Genomic DNA, 23613 nt, shown 5'->3' with positions numbered 1-23613 from the left:
ATATATATTCTCTCTATATTATCTCTATATATATTCTATATATATATATATATATATATATATAATATATATATATATATATATATATATATATATATATATATACTAGGGGTGGTCGATTTATATATATATAAAACTTAAAACTGGATAAAAATTTGAAATAATGTGCGCATATGAGTAGGGATGGGTACCGATACAACCAGACCGAAAAGCAACGCAGATTTCGGTGCTTCATTTCGGTGCCACCGTACCTTTAATTACAAAAAAGGAGGGGAACCACAGCATTTTGAATATCAGGTATTATGTTATATCTCGTTTTCCTTACAGGAGGAAAACCTTCAGAAGTTTCTGAAGGAGGCCACACTGATGGACCCACGTTTTAAAGGCAGGCTAGATGTAGGTGAGGCTGCTGACATCTGGCACAGGTTGGAGAAGGCAGCAGTGGCAAATGCCACAGCAGCAGTAGCACAGGTATTTCACTGCATGTGTAGATCTGTGTTCTTTTGCATCATGTTGTAGTTTCTGTGTTGAAGGAATGCTCCTCTACTATCTATGTGTCCACAGCCTCCTATAAAAGAGGGCCCTCAGGCAGACTGTGAGGTTGAGGAGGATGAGATGGACAAGCCAGAAAAACATGTAAGTTCAGAATTTTTGAATCAGAAGAACCATGTACCACTATATTCTAAAATTGATCTCTTTTTTTTTTTTTTTGACAAGCCTTACACTTTTTTGTTTTCCAGCCATGAAAGGACCAGAGGAAGTCGGCCTTGGAGCAGCTGTTTGAGGATGAGGACAGAGAGCATCTCCAGGCAGCTTATCAAACAGCCAGCAGTGCGCTGGCTGTTTGAGAAGCTGCCTTGTTAATAAAAAAAAAAAGAGATCAATTTTAGAATATAGTGGTACATGGTTCCTCTGATTCAAAAATTCTGAACTTACATGTTTTTCTCTCCATCACAGAGCAGGTGCAGAAGGAGCTGGCCATCTACAAAGGTCTGCCTGCAATTTCCTCTGGACAAGACCCTGTGGCCTGGTGGTGGGGTAAGAGGGATACTCTCCCCAATTTATCTGCCCTATCAGATACCTACTTGTGTGTCCCAGCCTCATCAATGCCCTCCGAAAGGGTTTTCTCTTGCGCTGGGCATGCCATCAGCCAAGAGTGATGCCGCATATCGCCAGAAAAGGCCAACATGGTCATCTTTTTGCAGAAAAACTGCTGAAAGTTTAAAGTTGTGATGTTTTTGCATGTTCTGTGTGTTCTGTATTTCTGCTCATTTTGATACTGCTGTTTTTATCGTGTTCTGTATATATGCTGGTTTCGATACACTGCTGTTTTTATCGTGTTCTGTATTTCTGCTGGTTTCGATACACTGCTGTTTTTATTATGATATTTTGTTGTGAATTTTATTTTATATTGGTTAATGTATTTCTTGGTCTTAGTTGTATTTAAATGTTATATATTTTTTTAATTTAAATTAATATTCTGTTCAACTTGCACTACACAAATTGCCTTAAAAATATAAAAAAGCACTGTTTTTGGACAAATTTTGTATGTTTTCCATACTTTAAGCACCGGCACCGTGTTTCAAAAGTACCTAAACGATACCCAACCCCTTCATATGAGTGGTATGACCTGTAAAGATGATATATATAGTGAATGACAGAGATCTATTTCAGTGAATTCATCAGCATTTGTTTGAACCTCTCCAAGTCAACTTTCTTCATGATGACGGCCTTATGTTTCTTTTTCAGCAGGCCCATGTAGTCCACGGCCATCATGCCTCGGGTGTAGGTCCCCTCCAACTCCACTGTTACTGCAACCTGGAGGAGGAAGACGATACTGAAACATTTTGTCTTCTCCTTTTTCGCTGATAGTTCAGTGAAAATAATTTTTAAAAAACAGTGCTTTTAATCACTCATTCACAAAGCAAACTAATTTAACTTGTTAAAAGGGATGGGAGGGGAGGTATTTTCACCTCTTCACTTTCCGTCACCAGATCGTCGTCGATGGCTGCAGCTAAGGCATAGGCGTCACAGGTGTTGAATGCAGATTCCCCCACCACCTCCTTCTGATACCGCTCAGTCTGGGCCATGTGTAGTGACGAAAATTGAACAAGATGCATAAATCTGATCGGCGACTAACAGGTAAAGTACATTACATTGACCATTACATTGGTGTTCGGGTGGGTGATGCGTGTCACATGGCATCTACTTGAATGACAGGGCTCCAAGATTCCTACCCAGCTGAAAAAATGCATTGTGTCGAGATCATCGATTTATCAAGATTTTTAGTTCAGAGGGTTGAAATAAAACACTAAGGAAGTTCTTGCACCTGTCTTGTATGGCGAGAAATCTTCTCCATGAAACGAGCCTTGTCTGTGTCTTGGGCGAACAAAACGTCACAGAAAGCCTGAAATAGAAAAGGATGAAGACCAAAAGTAAGAAATAAAATTAATTCCATTTCACCAGTTTGTATTCTTTTTCAAGTGCAGTGTCTCTTGTCATCATCTATATTCATTAGTAACGACAGACCCATGGCAGGCTGTTCCTGCAGCTGAACTCCCAGGTGGCGATGTAGGTGGGACAGGTGTAGCGGTCCAACACAATGTAGGCAGCCTCGGGGTCAGCCACAAAGTTAAACTCTCCACACACTGTGGTATTACCCCTGGCTGTAAAGCAATGTGTCCAACACTGAGTTTAATGCTTAACAGTTGTTGTTAACACACATAATAACACACAGGTAACATACATTCAGTGTTTCCTCCCATGATGTAGAGTGCCTTTAGCTTCTTAGGGAAGTTAGGGGCCAGTAGGACCGCAACAGCCAGGTTGGTGAGAGGAGCTGTGGTCACTAGAGTCACCTGTAAACAGAGAAGTGAGGATGACAATAAAGTAAAGATTTTCAATCATGTAACATCTATTGTAGTACAGCCGTGGTCCAAAGTGGTGAAGGGATGGCTAAATCAGGCTAGAATTGAGATTTTGTAACGGCCTTCCCAAATTCGAAGATTTCGAATTTTCGTCATCATGTGTTATGTGCTAGTTTGATGGAGCAGTCACACAGTTGTCAGGTGAAGTACGAGGTTTATCATCCACCCACCTCTCCGGGGTTCTCATTCACAGTCTTGATCAAGGCCTGCACTGCTTTTTTCTTCAGCAGCTCCGGGCTCGGAGGATCTGGATCTGGGACGTCCCCCAGCCCATCCTTCCCATAATAATCTCCAGCGTGGCGTTTACGGGCTATCATGGGTTCGGCGCAGCCGCGGTACACCGGGATCTGTTGAGTATCATAGGTTACCCTTCGTGAAACATGTGCTGATGCTGTAGCCACAAAAAAGAAGTGATGGTATACAAGCTTTGACATAAAAAACTTACATCAAGCCTGTTGCAGACTTTGAGGACACGCAGGGTGTTCTTAAGGGCGTTATCAAGGCTTGTGTTGCCATGGCAGCAGCTGATCCCCAACATCTCCACATCAGGGGCTGCAAGGGCCATCATGATAGCCTGAGCATCATCCACCCCTGTGTCCACATTGAGGAACAACTTCTTCTTCATCCTACATTTGACAATAAGGAAGAGAGTGATTGTTTGTGATAAGGTGTCACTGCTACAACCGTTCCCCAGTTTTGTCCCTTGTGTTTCCAGTGGCGGTCCTAGCTTGCATGACGTAGGTAATCCACCTCTCGCTCTCCTGGTTGCTGGATCCCAGCTGATGAGACACCTGCTGAACCTGCACACCTGCAGTCCAGCAGCTCATCACCCCGAAGCTCCTTCTCATTGCCAGGGGCCTCATTTATAAACGTTGCGTACGCACAAAAGAAGGCATACGCCACTCTCTACGCACACCGTGGGATTTATAAAAAGAGAACTTGACGGGAAAATGTGCGGTCCTCCACGCAAACTCTGACCCATGCGTACGCACATAACTGGGGTAAGGAGAAACTGCGCCACTGATGGCAGAAGAAAGAAACGGGAGAAACTGTGTGAAAATGTATTTAAAAAAAAAATATTTCTACAACAACATACTCCCTGGAGTGCACACGGGAGACATATGATTTAGAACAATAGTAAGACAACAGTAGAGCAAATTACGTTTACACTGATATGAATGCAGTTTAATATATAAATATCCTATATCATATAGACCATTTCGTTTCATCTCCCTTTTCGATGCATAATGCATAAAACACTTTGTAACTGTGTTTTGTTGCCATACAAATAAAGACTATAATTATCTTGTAATGTTAATCAATTAGATCATTCTCACATGTGTAGCAGACATTACCTAATAGATGGGTATATAAAGGCATGTATTTACAATGCGTTATGGCGCACAATGGCTGCTTTGACACTGTTGGACGATGTGGCAAACGGAAGGATACGGAGGGAGCGGAACTTCAGTGACCAGCAAGATCCACTGGCCAACAGTGATGAGTGGCTGATGGGCCCAGCGTTAGAGAGGAGCACCCACAGAAACCACGCCGTGCCGGTCCCGCTTCAAGTGCTCACAACACTCGGGTTTCAACCGGCACATTCCAGAGGGAAATGGCTGACAGGTCAGGGGTATCCCAGCCTGGGATATCCCTGACACTATCCACCTATGGCGGGTGGATAGTGCCAATGCAAGGATTACCAGGAGAAGGAGAAGGAGCAACCTCCCCTTCGTCACCGCCTGACCGTGTGGATTTTTGAATGGGGGTGAATGGGACAGCAGATGAGACACTGGCGGCGACTTCACGGCGAGTGCATTGAAAGAACGTGTATCGACGGCGACGTGACGATGGCGTATGTTAGAATTACTAACAAAATATACGCCTGAAACACACGTCGTCACCAAAGTACGTCGTCACAGATTTTTTTAAGATGAAAAGTGCAACATGTAAGAATTGGCAGACTATAAGTGCTCAAAACAAATAGAGGGCAGCACATCTCTAATATAACCATTAACAGCTACTGTGGGACAGTGGCTTAAAAGGACACCCCCCCTACATATTTTTTAATTGTTACCTCAATAGCTCACCTGGTAGGAGTAGCGGCACAGTTCGAGTCCTGCTGTGTTTCCTTTTTTTTTTTTCAGTCCGGTATATTTTATTTATTTTTATTTGTGTACCATTAATAAGTATATCATATAAAATAAAATGGGTGGAAACATGCAATTTACAAAATAAATTAGACCTATTTAATAAATGTTATAGGCTACACAAGATGCTGATAAAAAAAACGATAAAAACAATCTTAGATTAATTATGTTAATATGTTTGTTGATGGTTTCAAATAACTACTCTTGCCCTCTACGTGTGCTGAGATTAGCCTACTGTAAAGTTTACATAAGCCAAACAGAAGTGATTTATGGAGACCAGAACCGATGTGATTTAGAAAGATGACATTGTGTGCGTGTGTGTGTGTGTGTGTGTGTGTGTGGGGGGGGGGGGGGGGCATGACGGCGTAGGTGAGGCGACGTACTTATCAACGACGACTTGCACTGGCGACGTCAGCCAGTTCAGACGTTGATGTCACACGAGAGTCTCCTGCGGTAGGGTTACCCTGGCACTATCCACCCGCCATAATCCACCCGCCATACTACGCGGACCCTACGCCGTAGCCTGACGTGCGCCTCCAAAAAATCCTGACTACGCGTCATGTCGACGCGTCGAGACGCGAACGACAAGGACTGCGATTGGTCCGCTCAGAACGTGATTTCCGGCAGTTGCTTTTCCGGTCAACAGTATAACAACACCGCCACCGCATTTGTTGTTCAGTATCCACGAGCTCCATCTCAGTTGCCATTGTTTACTGTCTGACCGGAAGAAAACCAAGGAATCCGATATGAACCCCCCGAAACCAAACAAAGACACAGCCACACCCCCCTAGCCGCTTGGCGGAACAACGCGTTCCCTCGACGCAGAACTACGAATGCTCAATGACGGCGTAGGGTCGCCGCGACGCAGAAGCATAAACCAGGCTGCCACGCGCGCGTCTGCGTTCTGCCACAAATTGTGCTCTGACGTAAAAAAAAAAAAAAATCGGGCTTGGGTCCACGTTCAAAATTGCCGATTCCGATCAGCGGAAAAATGCCCAGATCGGCTCCGATCCCGATCCTACAGATCGGATCGGGACATCCCTATCAATTACCTTAGTTGTCCAGATGTTAGAAGTGGCCGGGCTTCTTCTTTCTTCTATTATGAAGTGAGAGGATAAAAAACAACAGTAGATCAATCATTGGGATTAAGAAATAATATTATTTTTTGTATTTTTAAATGATTCCCTTTTCTATTTTGGGTCTCTGTCCCTTCCTGTTTCTCTTCCTCCTTATGAATTTTTTCACTCTTTCTTTCCCTTGATTTCTTTCTCCTCTTCTCCTCCTTCTCCTCTTCTCCTCCTACACTTCTCTTGAGTCTTGACAGGTGAGTTTTACCTCTGCTTTTGTCTCTGTCCCTCAAGGCAGTAACACACTGGCCCAACCGTTGGACGTCTGAAGCGTTTGGAGAGACTCGGACGAGGTCGGGAACAAATATGTTTTATGTGTTCAGCTGCATTGGAAGCTTTCGGAGCTGCGCGGGCGTTGTCGGATCCGACTGAGCATGCGAAGTCTGAAGAGGAGGGCCGTCGGACGTCTGGTTGTGTGCCAGCTGAATAGCCGTTCTGATTGGGGGTGTGCTAGCGAATCAGCGCGGTGTGTGGGAGGGCCAGAATACTGTGTGCGCTTTGTTTTTCTATGCACTCCGTTCCGTCATTCCCCGTTTTCATGTTTTGCAGTACTGGCACCAGACTAGTTGTTATGTCCGTTCAGGACGAATTCATCTGTGTTCGTTTGGTAATGCCTCGCTGCATGTTTAGTATGCAGCTGTGTTTATCTGAAATAGTTATGTTTCGTTTTGAAAAAAAGTCGAAAGTAAAGAGAGTTGCGTGCATAAACCTCTCGTTTACAACTCACAACACAAGCGCCACCCGCTTATTGCATCTCGCGCAAGCGCAGAACGTACACGCTACTGTGCGGTTGGCAGCACGTCGGAGCGGTGTGTTTCAATGCAACTTTTCTGCCGAACGGGTCAGACAAGAGGCAACGGAGTGGTCGGATAAGGCAGTTGGACGTCTGGGCGGTGGGTGGGGGCCTTTACTCTCTCTACCTCTCTCTCTTCCTCCTTGTGCCTTTTTTTTTTGTCTCTCATCATGTTCATGCCAATCTTACTCTGCGAGCCTTGACTCACCAGAACCCCCCCATTGTCATCATCATCGTCATCATCGCTGTCAAAATGGCCATCACTGGACAACTCCTCCACCTTGTCTGTGTCAACGTCAGACACTTCACAGCTAACGTTAGCTGCTGCTGCTGCTGCTGCTGCTGTTGCGGTGCCGGCATATCCAACACTTTGGACGTTGTCTACTGTATCCCCGGTAACAGCAGTGGTAAAATAGCTTGTCAGATTTGGCAGCTTTGCTATATGTTTCTCCGCGTCTCTTTTCTCTTTCCGTTTATTCGAACCGCTCGGGTAGTTTCGTTTCATTTTAGCTTCTATTCCGTGTCTGTCTGTTTGTTTACTTCTTCTTCTTCTTCTTCTCCTTCGGTGTGGTTTATTGGCGGTTGGCAAACGGTGCATTACTGCCACCAACTGGACTGGAGTGTCGTTTGTGTTCATCTTTTGCAGTCCGTCACGGACTAGTTCATTTCATTGTTAAACGTTTTTCTAAAGAATGAATTACGTATTAATAAAAGTTACCACGTTTTTGAAGTGTTCATGATGATAAATATCTTATTTTCCTTTTTTTTGGAGGTTGGTGGCCCCCCCACTACCGCTGGTGGAGGGGCCCCAAGCAACCGCCTACCTATGCCTCTATGATCCCAGCCAACCTTTAGCCGTGTCATGCCAGACGTGTTAGGAGTTATAATTGGTTTGTTGCAGCAGTACATAAAGTTTCCTTAAACGGTGGGTAAACAGGCAAATAAAAATGCGCAATTTGCAGCAATGTCCGGCTTCCCAAATGTAATCGGTGCCACTAACTGCACTCATGTTGCTATAAGAGCACCGAGTGAGAATGAATTGGGCCGGCATCGGTGTCCCCCTCCACCTCCATCACCACGTCACTCAGGAGGGATTCCCTGATGATCCCCGCCAGTTGTTCATCCAGCGGGGTGAGCTCCGGTCGGCCCGTTCCCCCGCCCCTCACACAGACGCTCGGCCTGTGTGACGCCAGGCGCTTTTTTGCTTCCACTTTTATGTCTGATCACTTTTTTTTCACTTCGGCCACACTCCGACCTTCTGAGGCAACAGCATTTACATTGTCTGCCACATGCTGCCACTCTAGAGCCTTTTTGGCATTAGTGACCCGACCCAACACTGTGTCCACCAAATAATACAGCCTTCCACTTCTCCACCTCCCCGACAAGAACTTCCACCTCACAGTAGGTGAAATTGCGCTTCTTCGCCTTTCTCTCTGCTTTCGGCATGCTTTCAGTCATGAATGATTATTAATTAGGGGCGTTTCTCTAAATATTCATAGGCGACTATGGGCGTGGTATGACCCGCACACAGGTGCGCCACATTTAGAGTGGATTGTGATTTATAAAGGGAAATCGGCGTAGGACGTGCGCGCGCACTGTTTTATAAATCAGGATATTTTTGTGCTTACGCACTTTCTGTGTTTCGTGCGTACGCAAGCTTTTGATGTCAATCCTACGCACAGTTTGATAAACGAGGCCCCAGATCATTGTTTCGCCTTCAAACTTTGTTGGTTTTCGCTGGTGATTCTGTTCTTGTGTTCTGTGTATGCTGACCCATTGTTTTAATACCCCAGAGTCACCTGTCTCACTTGCTAAAACTTATGTTACTAAAGCAACATGATATAACTATTAAACTTAAAAATATAAACTACAGTGACTTTAAATATGGTGAATGATGACACCTGTGCCTGTGTCTGCACTATGTAATTAATTGTGATCACAAAAAACACTACTATGTAATATTTCTTTAATGAATGACTTTCACATCTCTCATCTCAGATCTGTGAAGTGTATTGCTTTAAAACATCTGCAGTAAAAGAAGTTGAATATTATTTAGGAAATAACATTTTTAAACCTTGATCATCATTATCTTTAAAAAAAATGAAAGTTAAATCAATTGTGGGATAATGCACATCCCCTCCGTATCCCTTTGTTTCACATCCCCTGCCCATGCTATGTTTTTTGAGCAATAAAAATATGAAAAAATCTAAACTTTCTTCTGGTTTCAACCTTCCTGGCCATTCCGGTACATGTTTTTTTGAGTTTATGCACCAAAATGAGGACAGAAGCACAGTTATATCTGCAGAGAGAAGCAGCTTGCCCTCAAATGACAACCAAAAGCCACAGTGATTCTCAGCAGAATTTTTTGTTGCAGGACACTGGAAATTATGCATTAGTGAAAACGTGACGATTTTGGGAGCTGATAGTATCTGGCAGTGACAACACAACACAGTGTTAACGGTGCTAACAGAAGGGGAAATACACCACATGTATCAGGATCTCTGTGAATGATCTCTAGCAACACGGTGTATTCAACATCAGTAAATAATGTATTGATTAATAGAAATTTGTATTAAAAAATGATTACATTAGACATCAAACAATACTGTAACCTTCACAGAGGTGTGGTCTGGCTCCTGAATGGCTGGCTGTGCGGATGCAGCAGGGTCTACCTGTAGAGCAGGACCCTGAGAATCCCTGCTGTAGCCTACAGACGCATGAGCTGGTTTGGGGAATGTGGTTTTATGATGGGTTGTGCTAGTAACGTTGTTGATTATAGGCCCAGCCAGCCCCTTTCAACAGAGGTTCATATATAGTATATGATAACATCATATACTCTATTATTTGGTTTTTGGTTTTTCCAGTCAAAGTTCGTACAAGTACTTCACAAATCAGAGCATGCAGACTTGTGCAAACTTTGACTGATGCCTGAGGATGCAGTGTTACATTACATCTGACTACTGACAAACCTGGGATTTGTATTGACAATAGTTGTGACTCAATGGGGGTCACAAATTATTGCATGTTTTTTTTAAACATTACACGCATTTTTCTGTACTGCATGATTATTAAAAACCTCTCTGAAGTCTAGTGCTGGTCCTTGTTGTGAGGAAGGAAAAACTGAATTTCTTATGAAAAAGTGCATTCCACTGACTCCCTGCAGGCCAAAACCTCCAGACACAAGAGAGCTGGACAGCTTCTCCTGGATGCCTTCAGATGTAAATTATGTCTATAACACCTGTTGTATTTTTCAAAGAGGCATCTTTACCTCCAAGAACATGTACAGTCAAGGTCACATGACACCTGTTACAAATATACATTTCTAGAAAATACAGATCATTGTTAGCTGTCCACTCTGAACCAAAGCAACGGAAAATTCTGTTAATCTTTCTACCCAACAAAACATATTTATGAAAACAGCAATCCTTTTGATTGTTGGCATAGCCCTAATCTGCAGTACTAATATTAAGAAAACTAGCTCAGATCACACAGAACAGCCTAAGCCTTTATGTTTTCAAGGCCCCTGGAGCCCCTTCTTGCCAGACTGCTCATCCAAACTCCAAGTTGGGGGTGTTTCCTTTCTAACCCTGATGGTGTTGATCAAGTTATTCCATTAGAAATTATGATCAGTTGTCCCAGAATAAAGAGGTTGTGGACAAGGATTTTTAAAGCGCTCTCTGATATTCTTAAGACCCACAGTGAAGCTGATCTTATCTTTATTGTGCTGGGAGCTCCAGACTCCATATCTGCACTAATTAGGACAGAAAGGCAACTTCTTAACTACGGCCTAATTAAAAATATATTTTGACATTCTGGAAGAACAAAGAGGTTCCCATGTTTAAGCTGTGGCTCCAAGAACAGAATAATACCCTCCATCTTAAAAAAAAGTTACATGAGGAATAACCTATAGTGGACTCTCCTTGTACAATTGTCCGTCCACTATTATTATTATAATTATTATTTTTTACTGTTGTATGTATTTCCCATTGCGGCCTGTACTTTCACATGCGATGTACTGAGCAGAGGGACGGAGGGGGGTGGTTTTTTAAGAGTGTATTTTTCTTTTGTGTGTATGTTGAACATTAACTGCTGTATTCTCTATTTTGCCGAATGAAAATGTAGAATGTGTTCTCTTGTCCTACATCATGTGAGCCCAATTCAATAAAACATACTTCACAAAAAATAAGTTATCATCAGTTTATTACCAACAACCAACAGTTAAAAACACATCAGGTTAGAATATATATGTGTATATATATATATATGTGTGTATAGATATATATATATAGATATATATATATATATATATATATATATATATATATACACTTGAAAAACAATGTTTTTTTCTGGTTATCATGACCAAGTCACACAAGATCATTCACAGACCTTCCTTCTGTGCAGTGATAAAGTGTAGCTCAGTAGACAGAAAATAATCCCTACACACTTCATAATCTAGAAGGATAAAAAGCACTGCAGGTGAGAGGCTAAATATGCCTTTCTGATGATGGTGTGAACTGTCCCTTTAAACTCATTCATCATCATCATTGTCAGATCTCCTCACCCTAGTGCTAGTTCAAGAAATGGAGGTCCAAGAGAAAGATCATTATTATACTAATTAAACTTGGCTTATCATGTTGGAGAATGAATAGTGAATCATTTACCAGAAAATATTGATTAGATAATATTTCAGGTCAGAGTGGCAAGAAATGGAAGCTAAAGGCACCTTAAACTTAAAACTGGACTAAAAATTGAAATAATGTGCGCATATGAGTGGTATGACCTGTAAAGATGATATATATAGTGAATGACAGAGATCTATTTCAGTGAATTCATCAGCATTTGTTTGAACCTCTCCAAGTCAACTTTCTTCATGATGACGGCCTTATGTTTCTTTTTCAGCAGGCCCATGTAGTCCACGGCCATCATGCCTCGGGTGTAGGTCCCCTCCAACTCCACTGTAACTGCAACCTGGAGGAGGAAGACGATACTGAAACATTTTGTCGTCGGCTTTTTCGCTGATAGTTCAGTGAAAATAATAATAATAAAAAGAAACGGTGCTTTGAATCACTCATTCACAAAGCATTTTATCCAAAAAAACTACTTGGATGCATACACATTTAAAAGGGTGAAACTAATTTAACTTGTTAAAAGGGATGGGAGGGGAGGTATTTTCACCTCTTCACTTTCCGTCACCAGATCGTCGTCGATGGCTGCAGCTAAGGCATAGGCGTCACAGGTGTTGAATGCAGATTCCCCCACCACCTCCTTCTGATACCGCTCAGTCTGGGCCATCTGTAGTGACGAAAATTGATCAAGATGCATAAATCTGATCGGCGACTAACAGGTAAAGTAAATGACATTGACCATCTCAATCCAATCCAATGAAAAGCTTGAGTCCTGGCGTTCATGTGGATGCCACTTGACATGCACCACCCACCCAAACATTGTTGCAGATCAGGTGTACCCCATTGTGGTCCATGCGCAATGGCCCCAGTAGGACTATGCAACCTACCACACCACCAAAACCGCTCAGGAATGGCGAGAGGAAAGTGACAGAGCTCAAGGCCTCCAAATACCCTAGATCCAAATCCGATCGAGCACCCATGGAATGTGCCGGTTCAAGTCTGATCCAGAGAGACCCCACTGTGAATTGGGCTTGTCTCTGACATGTCAAGGCATTACCACAAGAGCTCTGGGAAAATTGTGTTGTGTCGAGCACCAGGGCATTGGCAACTGATCCGTGGAATCCTGTTTGCCACTATCCTGTTCCTCTTGGGCATGATTCTCGGGGCATTCCTGAGCAGTTTTTGCATTGTGGCGGGGTGTATTCTCCTGGCCACTGCTGCTGGGGAGTCCAACTGCCATGAGGAGGTGTACTTTGTCTGTAGCGGTGTTGGGGTGGGTGATGCGTGTCACATGGCATCTACTTGCATGACAGGGCTCCAAGATTCCTACCCAGCCGAAAAAATGCATTTTATCGAGATCATCGATTTATCAAGATTTTTAGTTCAGAGGGTTGAAATAAAACACTGGGGAAGTTCTTGCACCTGTCTTGTATGGCGAGAAATCTTCTCCATGAAACGAGCCTTGTCTGTGTCTTGGGCGAACAAAACGTCACAGAAAGACTGAAATAGAAAAGGATGAAGACCAAAAGTAAGAAATAAAATTAATTCCGTTTCATCAGTTTGTATTCTTTTTCAAGTGTAGTGTCTCTTGTCATCATCTATATTCATTAGTAACGACAGACCCATGGCAGGCTGTTCCTGCAGCTGAACTCCCAGGTGGCGATGTAGGTGGGACAGGTGTAGCGGTCCAACACAATGTAGGCAGCCTCGGGGTCAGCCACAAAGTTAAACTCTCCACACACTGTGGTATTACCCCTGGCTGTAAAGCAATGTGTCCAACATTGAGTTTCATGCTTAACAGTTGTTGTTAATATACATAATAACACACAGGTAACATACAATCAGTGTTTCCTCCCATGATGTAGAGTGCCTTTAGCTTCTTAGGGAAGTTAGGGGCCAGTAATACCGCAACAGCCAGGTTGGTGAGAGGAGCTGTGGCCACTAGAGTCACCTGTAGACAGAGCAAGTGAGGATGACAATAAAGTAAAGATTTTCAATCGTGTAACATCTATTGTAGTACAGCCGTGGTCCAAAGTGGTGAAGGGATGGCTAAATCAGGCTAGAATTGAGATTTTGGAACGGCCTTCCCAAAGTCCTGACTGAATTTTCGTCATCATGTGTTATGTGCTAGTTTGATGGAGCAGTCACATAGTTGTCAGGTGAAGTACGAGGTTTATCATCCACCCACCTCTCCGGGGTTCTCATTCACAGTCTTGATCAAGGCCTGCACTGCTTTTTTCTTCAGCAGCTCCGGGCTCGGAGGATCCGGATCTGGGACGTCCCCCAGCCCATCCTTCCCATGAAAATCTCCAGCGTGGCGTTTACGGGCTATCATGGGTTCGGCGCAGCCGCGGTACACCGGGATCTGTTGAGTATCATAGGTTACCCTTCGTGAATCATGTGCTGATGCTGTAGCCACAAAAAAGAAGTCATGGTATACAAGCTTTGACATAAAAAACTTACATCAAGCCTGTTGCAGACTTTGAGGACACGCAGGGTGTTCTTAAGGGCGTTATCAAGGCTTGTGTTGCCATGGCAGCAGGTGATCCCCAAAATCTCCACATCAGGGGCTGCAAGGGCCATCATGATAGCATGAGCATCATCCACCCCTGTGTCCACATCGAGGAACAACTTCTTCTTCATCCTACATTTGACAATAAGGAAGAGAGTGATTGTTTGTGATAAGGTGTCACTGCTACAACCATTCCCCAGTTTTGTCCCTTGTGTTTCCAGTGGCGGTCCTAGCTTGCATGACATAGGTAATCCACCTCTCACTCTCCTTGTTGCTGGATCCCAGCTGATGAGACACCTGCTGAACCTGCACACCTGCAGTCCAGCAGCTCATCACCCCGAAGCTCCTTCTCATTGCCAGATCATTGTTTCCTCTTCAAACTTGGTTGGTTTTCGCTGGTGATTCTGTTCTCGTGTTCTGTGTATGCTGACCCATTTTTTTAATACCCCAGAGTCACCTGTCTCACTTGCTAAAACTTATGTTACTAAAGCAACATGATATAACTATTACACTTAAAAATATAAACTGCAGTGACTTGAAATATGGTGAATGATGACACCTGTGCCTGTGTCTGCACTATGTAATTAATTGTGATCACAAAAAAACACTACTATTTAATATTTCTTTAATGAATGACTTTCACATCTCTCATCTCAGATCTGTGAAGTGTATTGCTGAAAAAATCTGCAGTAAAAGAAGTTGAATATTATTTTTAAACTAACATTTTTAAACCTTGATCATCATTTATCTTAAAAAAAAAAAAGAAAGTTAAATCATTGTGGGATAATGCACATCCCCTCCGTATCCCTTTGTTTCACATCCCTTGCCCATGCTATGTTTTTTGAGCAATAAAAATATGAACAAATCTAACCTTTCTTCTGGTTTCAACCTTCCTGGCCATTCCGGTACATGTTTTTTTGAGTTTATGCACCAAAATGAGGACAGAAGCACAGTTATATCTGCAGAGAGAAGCAGCTTGCCCTCAAATGACAACCAAAAGCCACAGTGATTCTCAGCAGAATTTTTTGTTGCAGAACACTGGAAATGGTGCATTAGTGAAAACGTCACGATTTTGGGAGCTGATAGTAAACTATCTGGCAGTGACAACACAACACAGTGTTAACGGTGCTAACAGAAGGGGAAATACACCACATGTATCAGGATCTCTGTGAATGATCTCTAGCAACACGGTGTATTCAACATCAGTAAATAATGTATTGATTAATAGAAATTTGTATTAAAAAATGATTACATTAGACATCAAACAATACTGTAACCTTCACAGAGGTGTGGTCTGGCTCCTGAATGGCTGGCTGTGCGGATGCAGCAGGGTCTACCTGTAGAGCAGGACCCTGAGAATCCCTGCTGTAGCCTGCAGACGCATGAGCTGGTTTGGGGAATGTGGTTTTAAGATGGGTTGTGCTAGTAACGTTGTTGATTATAGGCCCAGCCAGCCCCTTTCAACAGAGGTTCATATATAGTATATGATAACATCATATACTCTATTATTTGGTTAATTTTTCCAGTCAAAGTTTTATTGTACAATATGTTCTTTATAGGAAGTTAGCTTTTACCTTTGCCTTTTTGTTTACAACATGTACAAAAAATGTAAAGATGTGTTTCCACATTCAGCAAGTATGTGCAACACGAGTAGCTATGTACAACACGGCACTGGGTGTGGCAGGGTTTGAAGCAACTTTGTCGCTGTTAAGATTTCATGCAAATTAGAACAGAAAAGGCTAGTAATTACTACTGTCTTTGAGAATGACACTTTTGAGGTAACCCTCGACTCAAGCTAATACCCACACCTTTAAATGTCTGTGACTTGAAAACGGTCTGACTTTAGGGTAAAATGTAAAATTCTCACCTGGCGAGTGGATCCTAACAGATGTCTGCTTTGAAAGCAAGGAGACGACTGCTGAGCACCCTAGCTTGAAGCCTGAAGAGCCGCCTTTTAATTGTAGGGAGGAGAAATAACTCAGGCGGTGCAAAGGAAGGGGTCAGGAATAAGGGAAGGTTATGCAACAACCAAAACAATAAAAAATAAAGCCCCACAAGAAACCAAGCATATTTGATGAACCAATTCCATATTAACTGAGGCTGGTTGTTGTTTAGTTCATGCAAACATTTTAAAATCATTTAAAAGCATATGTCAGTAGTTAAAGTTACATAAAAACATTTAGACGCCTCCTACTATAATTGTTTTTTTTATGTAAAGCTTCAAGATAACCAATGCTATGTTGGTTAAATTCTTGTGTTACATGCAGCCAACCATTTTTCCTAAGTCTGTGCTTTCAAGGCTGTGTCATGTGAATTCTGTGTCTGACTAAGTCTCCTAGTTAATGTTTTGTGTTTGAGGGGATTTTTAACTGAGAACATATGGGCAGCGTTACTTGCAAGCTGTTCTTCTGTTCCTCTTCAGATGTGGCACTTGCTCCCAATGTTGATTCATGACAAAAATATAATTTTCTTTCTTTCTTTCCACCTATTGATGGGTGAATTTGGACAGCAGCTATTCAGGTTTCAGCCAGACAAGGGTGTAGGTTTGATTTTGACATTGGTGGGGACATAGTCAGTCATGACATTGACTTTGCACGATGCATTACATACTGTACATAAGCAGTCAAACATGCAGTTGAACATTTAGCATAGCATCATGTCAAATTTACCTGTACCTGTAGCTATATGAGCTACAACCTGGCCGGGGTTCCTCACCTGATCAATAAAATATTGATGCTATGAGCAGTGACACAGCGCTACTCAGTAGGATTCACAAGGCCTACTTTTAATTTTACATCTAGCTAACACTTAAAATTAAATTAACCACCGCTGTCTGATAAAGGGGAGGGCTGTGTTGCTTCCTCTGTCACCTGACAAAGTTACAAATCAATCACCATCAAGAGTGAGAAAACGGTTGGAAACAATGTTTTGCATTCATTAGCGGCAACATATGAGGGGGGACTATTTTTGACTATTTGTGACTTACACTTTGTTTGGTGAAATAGCTTCTAATGTCTTCCACCTTTCTTTTGCCTGACATCCTCGGACATGTGTGTCAACCTCCTCTTGCCAACACTGGCAAAGCCTGCAGGTGAAACAACTTCGACAGCCTTCAGGGAGCTGAGCCAATCAGAAAACAGACCTGTTTCAGAGATGTATTTGGGAGGCTGTGCCGAAGTGGGAAAGGATTTAACCCTTTTGTGCCGCATGAGGCGCATTTTTTTCCCCCTACAACCTTAATATGAGTGTGGACATTTCAGCCTGTCCACATAGCGCCTAACTTAAGTATGACATTTTTAAAGCCACATGCAGGGGAGTTGCTTAGCAAGCTGTTTTGGTACGTTTCTGCAGGAATACTAAAGACCAAACATGTTGGCAGTACTGCTTCTGTTTTCTTCTTACAACAGTAGGGCTGACAGGGCTTGGAATGTGTGTTTTTTTTATGGAATATCATTGCTTTTAACAACAAGAGCGTGGAATTCAAAAATTAGCACTGTGGATACCACTAAGCGCCATATCATTTTCCATATGCCATTTGTGCATTAGCAGTGGGCAGAGGTGTTCAACACAATCAAAATATAAGAAAACAAAATTCCGCCAATTGAAAATTATACCAGAATATCCGCCTCTGAAGTTGCCCTCCCCCAGCTTTCTCTCTTTGTCAACAAGGGAAAAAACACACCACCAAAAAACACACCACTGCTTTTAACTGAAGCAATTCAAGTCTTTGAACTGCATTACGACTCTGACTCTACAGTCTTGTTTCTTTTAAAGCTTCTCTATTTTAGCCTACTTGTTTTGATCTTTGTTTCTTAATGTTTTAACTTGTCTTAAAATGCTATTTTTTATTTTTTTTAATGCAATTTTTAATGTCTTTTAAATTAAATTTTTATGTCTTTTAATGTAATTTGTGTGTGCCTGTAAAGCACTTTGAGTTGCCTTGTGTCTGAATTGTGCCATACAAATAAACTTGCCTTGCCTTGCCTTGCCTTGCCACAGAACATTTATAGATAGTTATCAAAGGCAGACCAGGTAGGGCTTGCAGCAGTTCAGGGACACTGCAGCGGGCAGTGTGCTCCACACATCCACATCCGGAACGGTGCGGAAGATCAAACAGTTCCTACCCGGACTTGGCAATTAGATACACACTCAAACATGGCGGCCAACATAGAGCAAATTTTCCAAGACTTTATATTGAATAAAATAAGAGAAATTGAAGACCAGAATGAAGACAAAGCGTACGTAACTGTTGTGTTGTGTATTCGTCCCGTTCATAGTTGAATACAGTCAGCTGGCTTGTCAATAGAACCGAACGAACAGAATAGTTTTCCATGTTAAGTGGCCGGTTCCCGCTGTAGTTATGTGTACGCTATATTTACACATTCAAACGTTGGGACACAGCCGGTAACGGTGTTATTAGTGGGCCTTGCGAGGTGTAAATAAAGCTCTAGTTTAATGTAGGACCATTTGTGAAGTGTGTTAAGCAGTGCTGTTTGTATTTAATGTGGCAACAACGATAGATAAAGTAGAGTACAGGCAGTTTGACAGGTTAACGTTGGCTGCTAACATACTGTATGCATGCATTGGTTGCCAGAGTCAGCATTATATATAATTGCATTTTAGTGTTATGTCTTTTTCCCCTGGCTGGAATCATCAAATCTCTTAAGATAATGAATACATAACGACTAGAGTGACGTTATGCGTCTTGCATTCACCAGGCATTCTTGCAAATAATGTGACGTTATTTTCACCATCAGATACATTTGCACCTGCCGAGCAACTGCCAAATATAATAAACTTATAATCTATCTATCTATAATCCTGTCAAATCTGAAAATCTACCATAATGTCTCAGTCTGATCGGGGGTCCACAGTTTTATTGAGATAACTTGATAGTCTCACTTGCAGCAAAGTACTTTTTGTATGGTGACATTACCCCTTGAACCCATACATAGTCCTGTTCAGATCTGTTTTGAGTTTCAAGCACGGACCAGTATTGCCAGATTAAAATGATTGTGTTTTCGGGAAGATTGTTGCACGCTAGTCAAAATGTGTTTTTTGCATCTTATCCAGCAGAATTTACCAGACACCCTCATCTGGCCCACTTGCCCATGAAATGATGGCACTTGGTCAGTTGCAATAGGTATGCAGGCCAGATGAACGTACCTGATATGGGCCAGATCTGGGCTACAACAATTTTCCTATCTGGGTACATATATAAACAACATTTTGACAAGCCCTTAAATAAACCCCACTTTTTTTTTTTGTTGATTTAGCAGGAATGGAATCCTCTTTATATTTTGCATGAAAAAAATAATGAATTGGATATATAACTGGACGTAGAAGAGCATTACTAACAACCCAGAGGTGTTGAATTTGAGGTGCTGGTATTTGGCGACCTGAGAATGAGACACGAAGGCTTGTGCTTGTGTCTGATTACATCTCTGACTTTGGCTAAAGAGTTTGGTAAAATGTACACTGATGTAAAATGTCTAACTCCAAACTCTTTCACCTCCAAACTGTACTCAGCTAAAGTACTATATACTTTAAACCTATTGTGTTGTCATCTTAAACTGCAGTTCACTCTTTAAAGCTTCATACTCCTCTGAACAGAAACTCTCAGCCCTGCTGTGTTTAGTTCTGATGTAAGCTATTAGCTCTATTAGTTGTTACCTCTCATGCTGCAGGGCATTGCATTGTCTACCTGTGATGGGATGAGAGAAAATGTACTTATTATGAACAGACAATCCAAAATGATAAATTAAGCTACTTCTGGCTACACAAGAGCCCGTGTTGTCATGCTATCACTATAGCTACCTTTCTCTACAGTCCTGTGTCAGTGCTCTTTACAATCACTGGCTGGCTACTCAAGGCGAGATTTAGCGTTATGAGAAGTGTTCCACAGTACTGGTCCATCTTTACCTTCAGTCAAAAAAGGCTTGCTGGCAGGACCTTGCATGTTGTATCGGTTGCACCGAGAGGGCATCAAAAATCCGTATTGATATTGGCCTGAGGAGAGGGCAGCAGAGTCCTACAGTGTGGCACTTTAGCCACGGTCTTATGTGTTTTTCTGATTGGCTCTTCTGATCGGGTTTAAGGCTACATTCAGATCGAATAAGGCGATGTGGCAAAAACGCAGGTCTTCCCATTCATTTTAATCAGGGCAGTCTATTTTGGTTGTGGCAGTGCTTCACTTGTGATATCTTGGTTTAGTTTTAAACTCACCGTAATAATCTGCCTGGCATCCTGGTTGGCAACTATTATTTTTTTAATGGGTCAATGTGGAAAAACGATTACAAGTAGGACCAGTAGCATAACGACATGGCAGCTTGGCCTTTTCGCCAATCTGACATGAAGTGTCCTTGAGCAAGATACAGAACCCCAAATTGCTCCTTGCATGGCAGCCTCTGCCATCAGTGTGAGAATGAATGGGTGAATGTGGCAAGCACTGTAAAGCGCTTTTAGTACTGAAAAAGTGCTATATGAAATGTAAGTCCATTTTCCATTTGTGGGAAACACTGCTTACACGGTCAGTACTGATAAATGTAGGCGAGGTTTTCTGGTGCTTCGACATGAAACCCTTTCACTTCCAGCAGTTGGGAAACACAGTGAAAATTTGTACTTAACTCTTATGAAAATTCTGCAGCTATTAACCGACGCTGTGACCTACACTGTACATCATTGATCACTGTATAAGTGTGCTAGGTACTTCAACAGAAGGGTAAATTAAAAACTTGGTACCATTCACAACTTTTGTTAATGTAAACACAGAAAATACCATTCTTATGTGTAACAGACTGAAATGAACAGAGCTGGACTGCTTGGTGCAAACAACGCTTTATACCCATTGTACAAGTCGGTCCTCTGAATTAATTTCCACTTTGAAACCAAGGTTTCCCGTCACAGGACCTTTAAATAACCAGTGCTTGAGCTGTGCTGGGCAGTAAAAATAACGAATGAAAAAAACAAATGACAAATACATAGTAATAATTATTTTGTCCTGTGTGTCCCTCAGTGCCTCTGAAGGACTTGGCGCTGGCAGTAAAGCGGTTGGAGCAGAGGAAACCACTTCAGAGACCAACAAGCCAGCAGATTTAAGGAGCAGTAGTTCACAAAAGAAACAGAAGAAGCACAAAAAACACAAAAGTAAGAAGAAGAAGAGGAACCGAGAGAAGGAGAGCAGTTCAGAGTCTGAGGTGGAATTGGAGGGAGGAACCAAACATCTGCCAAGGTAAGACTTGAAAGGTGCATGGTTGTCAATGCTGTTAAATGAATGTATCCACAGCAAATTAACAGATTAAACTCCCCTCTATTCAAATGAATCGTAGTTAATTTTGTGGAGGCAAAAGGTTGAAGTGAGTGCTGCTGCCATGTTCATTGTGTTTGTTTTAAAGGAGAAACAAACATTCATAAATTTGATAGACAGTATTTCTTTTATATAAACAGGTACATTGCATGCGTGCATACCAGGAATGCACCGATTTATCAGCAAGACAATATTTACCTGCTTGACTTCCACTTGGAACATGACATGGCAATGGCAGATGTTTTCATATTTTTTGCGTCTCATCAATCTTATGCTTGGTACACTTGCCTTAAAAGTGTGCCGTGGACATGTATGTTTTGTTTTACCCTGGCTTGGATAAAGATCAGTGATTTGTAGTTTGCAAGATATTCAAGTGACATTTGCTGTTGTGATCTCCGTGGTGAGAGCCTGGATGCACTTTATGTAATGTGCACATTTTTCTAGCCTGTTACACCACTGCTGCTTCAACTCCATCTGAAGGGACACACTTATGATAGAATGCTGAGGAACAACTATGTTAATAATTATAAACATAATATAGAATATATATTCTTGGCTGATATTATTGGCTGCTAATGGCAAATTACAGATATGTCAGCATCTGTGTATATGACATGCACAAATATGAAAACATGTTTTTTCTTTAGCGATGATGATATAGAAAAAGATGTTGATCATTTCTTAGTATTAAATTCCTAGTAAGTTTTTCACAAATGTTTGATAATCACATTTGAGAGATCATTGCAAAAATGTGTGTATATCAGCTGACATATCGATATCAGAATTAGCCCCAAAAATCGATTATCGATTGTGCTCTAATTTTTTATTCACTTTTGCGGAACATCTTGGTCCTCTCAGCAACCAGGGGAATCTGTGCAGTGTGAATGGTCTCAGCCAGGGGGCGCTCTTCCTTAAGGAATGGCTTGTGTGTTTTTCCAAAGTTTAAGTTTGATGAAGTAGCTGAGCACTGCTCATGTTATTCCAGATTTCCTAGACATTGCTGTCATGAGAAAGTACAAATTGTTCACCTCTTAGGACAGCTTGCATTCAAACAAGCAGATATTGTAGGGAGACACCACAGCAGTAATGGCGATTGTCTGCCTCTGTTACTTCTCCAAACACAAACACAAACAGCAGTTGTAGCCCATTTACAGACACACACACACGCACACGCACACACACAAACACACACACAAACACACATGCTTTGTTGCAACCCACCACTTATCAATACTGAGTTGCATTCCATCAGAGAGTTTGTTGTACCATTTTTTTAGTCCTGTGCCATTTGATGATTGCACTGACTGCTGATATTTGCAAAAATGTTTGTTGAATCCTCATGACTTTGCTGTGGCTGAATAGATGAATGGGAAGTAGATTGTTCTTGGGTAAACGTGATATAAATGTAGCCATTTACCTTGCTGATTTTATGGTTTATTTATGGTTTGATATCAGTTGTATTGAACGTTTCTTCATTGAGTTTCCGCCTACATTTAAATGAGACTGGAATGGGTTAAGCTCTACAGAATTGTTTTAGAGCTGCTCCCATCTAGTGCAATTAAGATTATGAAAAGGGGAAACAAACAAATGTTATTTGCACACACATGTAAGTATAGTTTTTTGTTTGTTTTCCCTTTTATGAAGTTATTTGAAGTGCTCCCCTGATTTGCTTCTGTTCCTTCTCCTTCCCCTCTGTCTTTGTGGGCTTGGTCTCAGCCCGATGGTTTAGGGTTCTGATGACCCCCAGCTTGTGTTCCACTGGGTGATGATCAAGTATTGATCTGTGTGTGTGTTTGTTTTTTGTACACCTCAGCGTTGAGTTTTCTGTCTTCTTCACTGTGTACAGCACAGTCCAAGAGGGGCAGACTGTCTCCTCTGACATCGTCCTGTGTGAACGTGATGGTAATATCACAGCATTTATATGTTCTATGAAGGCTTCCCTTGCTCTGATTTGGAGCCAGGTGTTGTCCACATACTTGAACCAGTAGCTAGGAGCAGTTCCTGGTATGGTAATCAAGGCTCTGCTCTCAACTTCTTCCATGTAGAGATTGGCCACTATGGGGACACTGGTGAGACACAGCCAAACTTCTGTCTTCCCCCCTTCCTTGTGTATCTTGGGGAGTCCATAGATACATGGGACGGCCTGTCAGTGGGTTTGGCGAGATCAGTA

At 42.1% G+C, this 23613-nt stretch overlaps 3 protein-coding genes across 10 annotated transcripts in view; 1 reads left to right on the top strand and 2 right to left on the bottom strand.

The window, feature by feature from the left end:
- Nucleotides 1–685: 685 nt before the first annotated feature.
- LOC115576895 (inosine-uridine preferring nucleoside hydrolase-like) lies at nucleotides 686–16074 on the bottom strand. 3 transcript variants are annotated; one of them, XM_030409509.1, is made up of 8 exons: nucleotides 14089–14442; nucleotides 13814–13990; nucleotides 13465–13576; nucleotides 13248–13384; nucleotides 13048–13125; nucleotides 12176–12292; nucleotides 11781–11968; nucleotides 686–1630 (listed from the first exon to the last, which is right to left on the bottom strand). In XM_030409509.1, the coding sequence occupies exons 1-7, from the start codon at nucleotides 14380–14382 to the stop codon at nucleotides 11816–11818; spliced, it is 1068 nt and encodes a 355-aa protein (XP_030265369.1). In that variant the 5' UTR covers nucleotides 14383–14442; the 3' UTR covers nucleotides 686–1630; nucleotides 11781–11815. The 3 variants fall into 3 exon arrangements, with proteins under 3 accessions (XP_030265369.1, XP_030265370.1, XP_030265371.1); XM_030409511.1 differs by lacking the exon at nucleotides 686–1630 and adding an exon at nucleotides 16005–16074 and having other exon boundaries at nucleotides 11816–11968; nucleotides 14089–14269; XM_030409510.1 differs by lacking the exon at nucleotides 686–1630 and having other exon boundaries at nucleotides 11329–11968; nucleotides 12176–12283; nucleotides 14089–14438.
- LOC115576893 (inosine-uridine preferring nucleoside hydrolase-like) lies at nucleotides 713–7566 on the bottom strand. Of its 5 annotated transcripts, none has more exons than XM_030409504.1 (9): nucleotides 7206–7566; nucleotides 6130–6173; nucleotides 3373–3553; nucleotides 3098–3274; nucleotides 2747–2858; nucleotides 2530–2666; nucleotides 2330–2407; nucleotides 1974–2081; nucleotides 713–1818 (listed from the first exon to the last, which is right to left on the bottom strand). In XM_030409504.1, the coding sequence occupies exons 1-9, from the start codon at nucleotides 7500–7502 to the stop codon at nucleotides 1666–1668; spliced, it is 1287 nt and encodes a 428-aa protein (XP_030265364.1). In that variant the 5' UTR covers nucleotides 7503–7566; the 3' UTR covers nucleotides 713–1665. The 5 variants fall into 5 exon arrangements, with proteins under 5 accessions (XP_030265364.1, XP_030265366.1, XP_030265367.1 ...); XM_030409506.1 differs by lacking the exon at nucleotides 7206–7566 and adding an exon at nucleotides 6413–6572; XM_030409507.1 differs by lacking the exon at nucleotides 7206–7566 and adding an exon at nucleotides 6263–6321.
- A 2173-nt stretch (nucleotides 16075–18247) lies between the features above and the next one.
- Nucleotides 18248–23613, top strand: part of sonb (SON DNA and RNA binding protein b) — a 29545-nt gene continuing 24179 nt past the window's right edge. Inside the window, exons 1-2 of one of the 2 annotated variants that reach the window (XM_030409501.1) lie at nucleotides 18248–18375; nucleotides 21153–21368. In XM_030409501.1, coding sequence (XP_030265361.1) covers nucleotides 18293–18375; nucleotides 21153–21368 — 299 coding nt within the window. In that variant the 5' untranslated portion in view covers nucleotides 18248–18292. Of the gene's footprint in view, nucleotides 18376–21152; nucleotides 21369–23613 lie in introns of those variants that run through there. The other variant, XM_030409502.1, reaches the window with a different exon arrangement.

The sequence above is a fragment of the Sparus aurata genome, chromosome 24, assembly GCF_900880675.1.
Source record: "Sparus aurata chromosome 24, fSpaAur1.1, whole genome shotgun sequence".
NCBI classification, from domain to species: domain Eukaryota; kingdom Metazoa; phylum Chordata; class Actinopteri; order Spariformes; family Sparidae; genus Sparus; species Sparus aurata.
The sequence above is the reverse complement of the archived record's forward strand: the minus strand, read 5'-3'. Positions and strand labels throughout refer to the sequence as shown.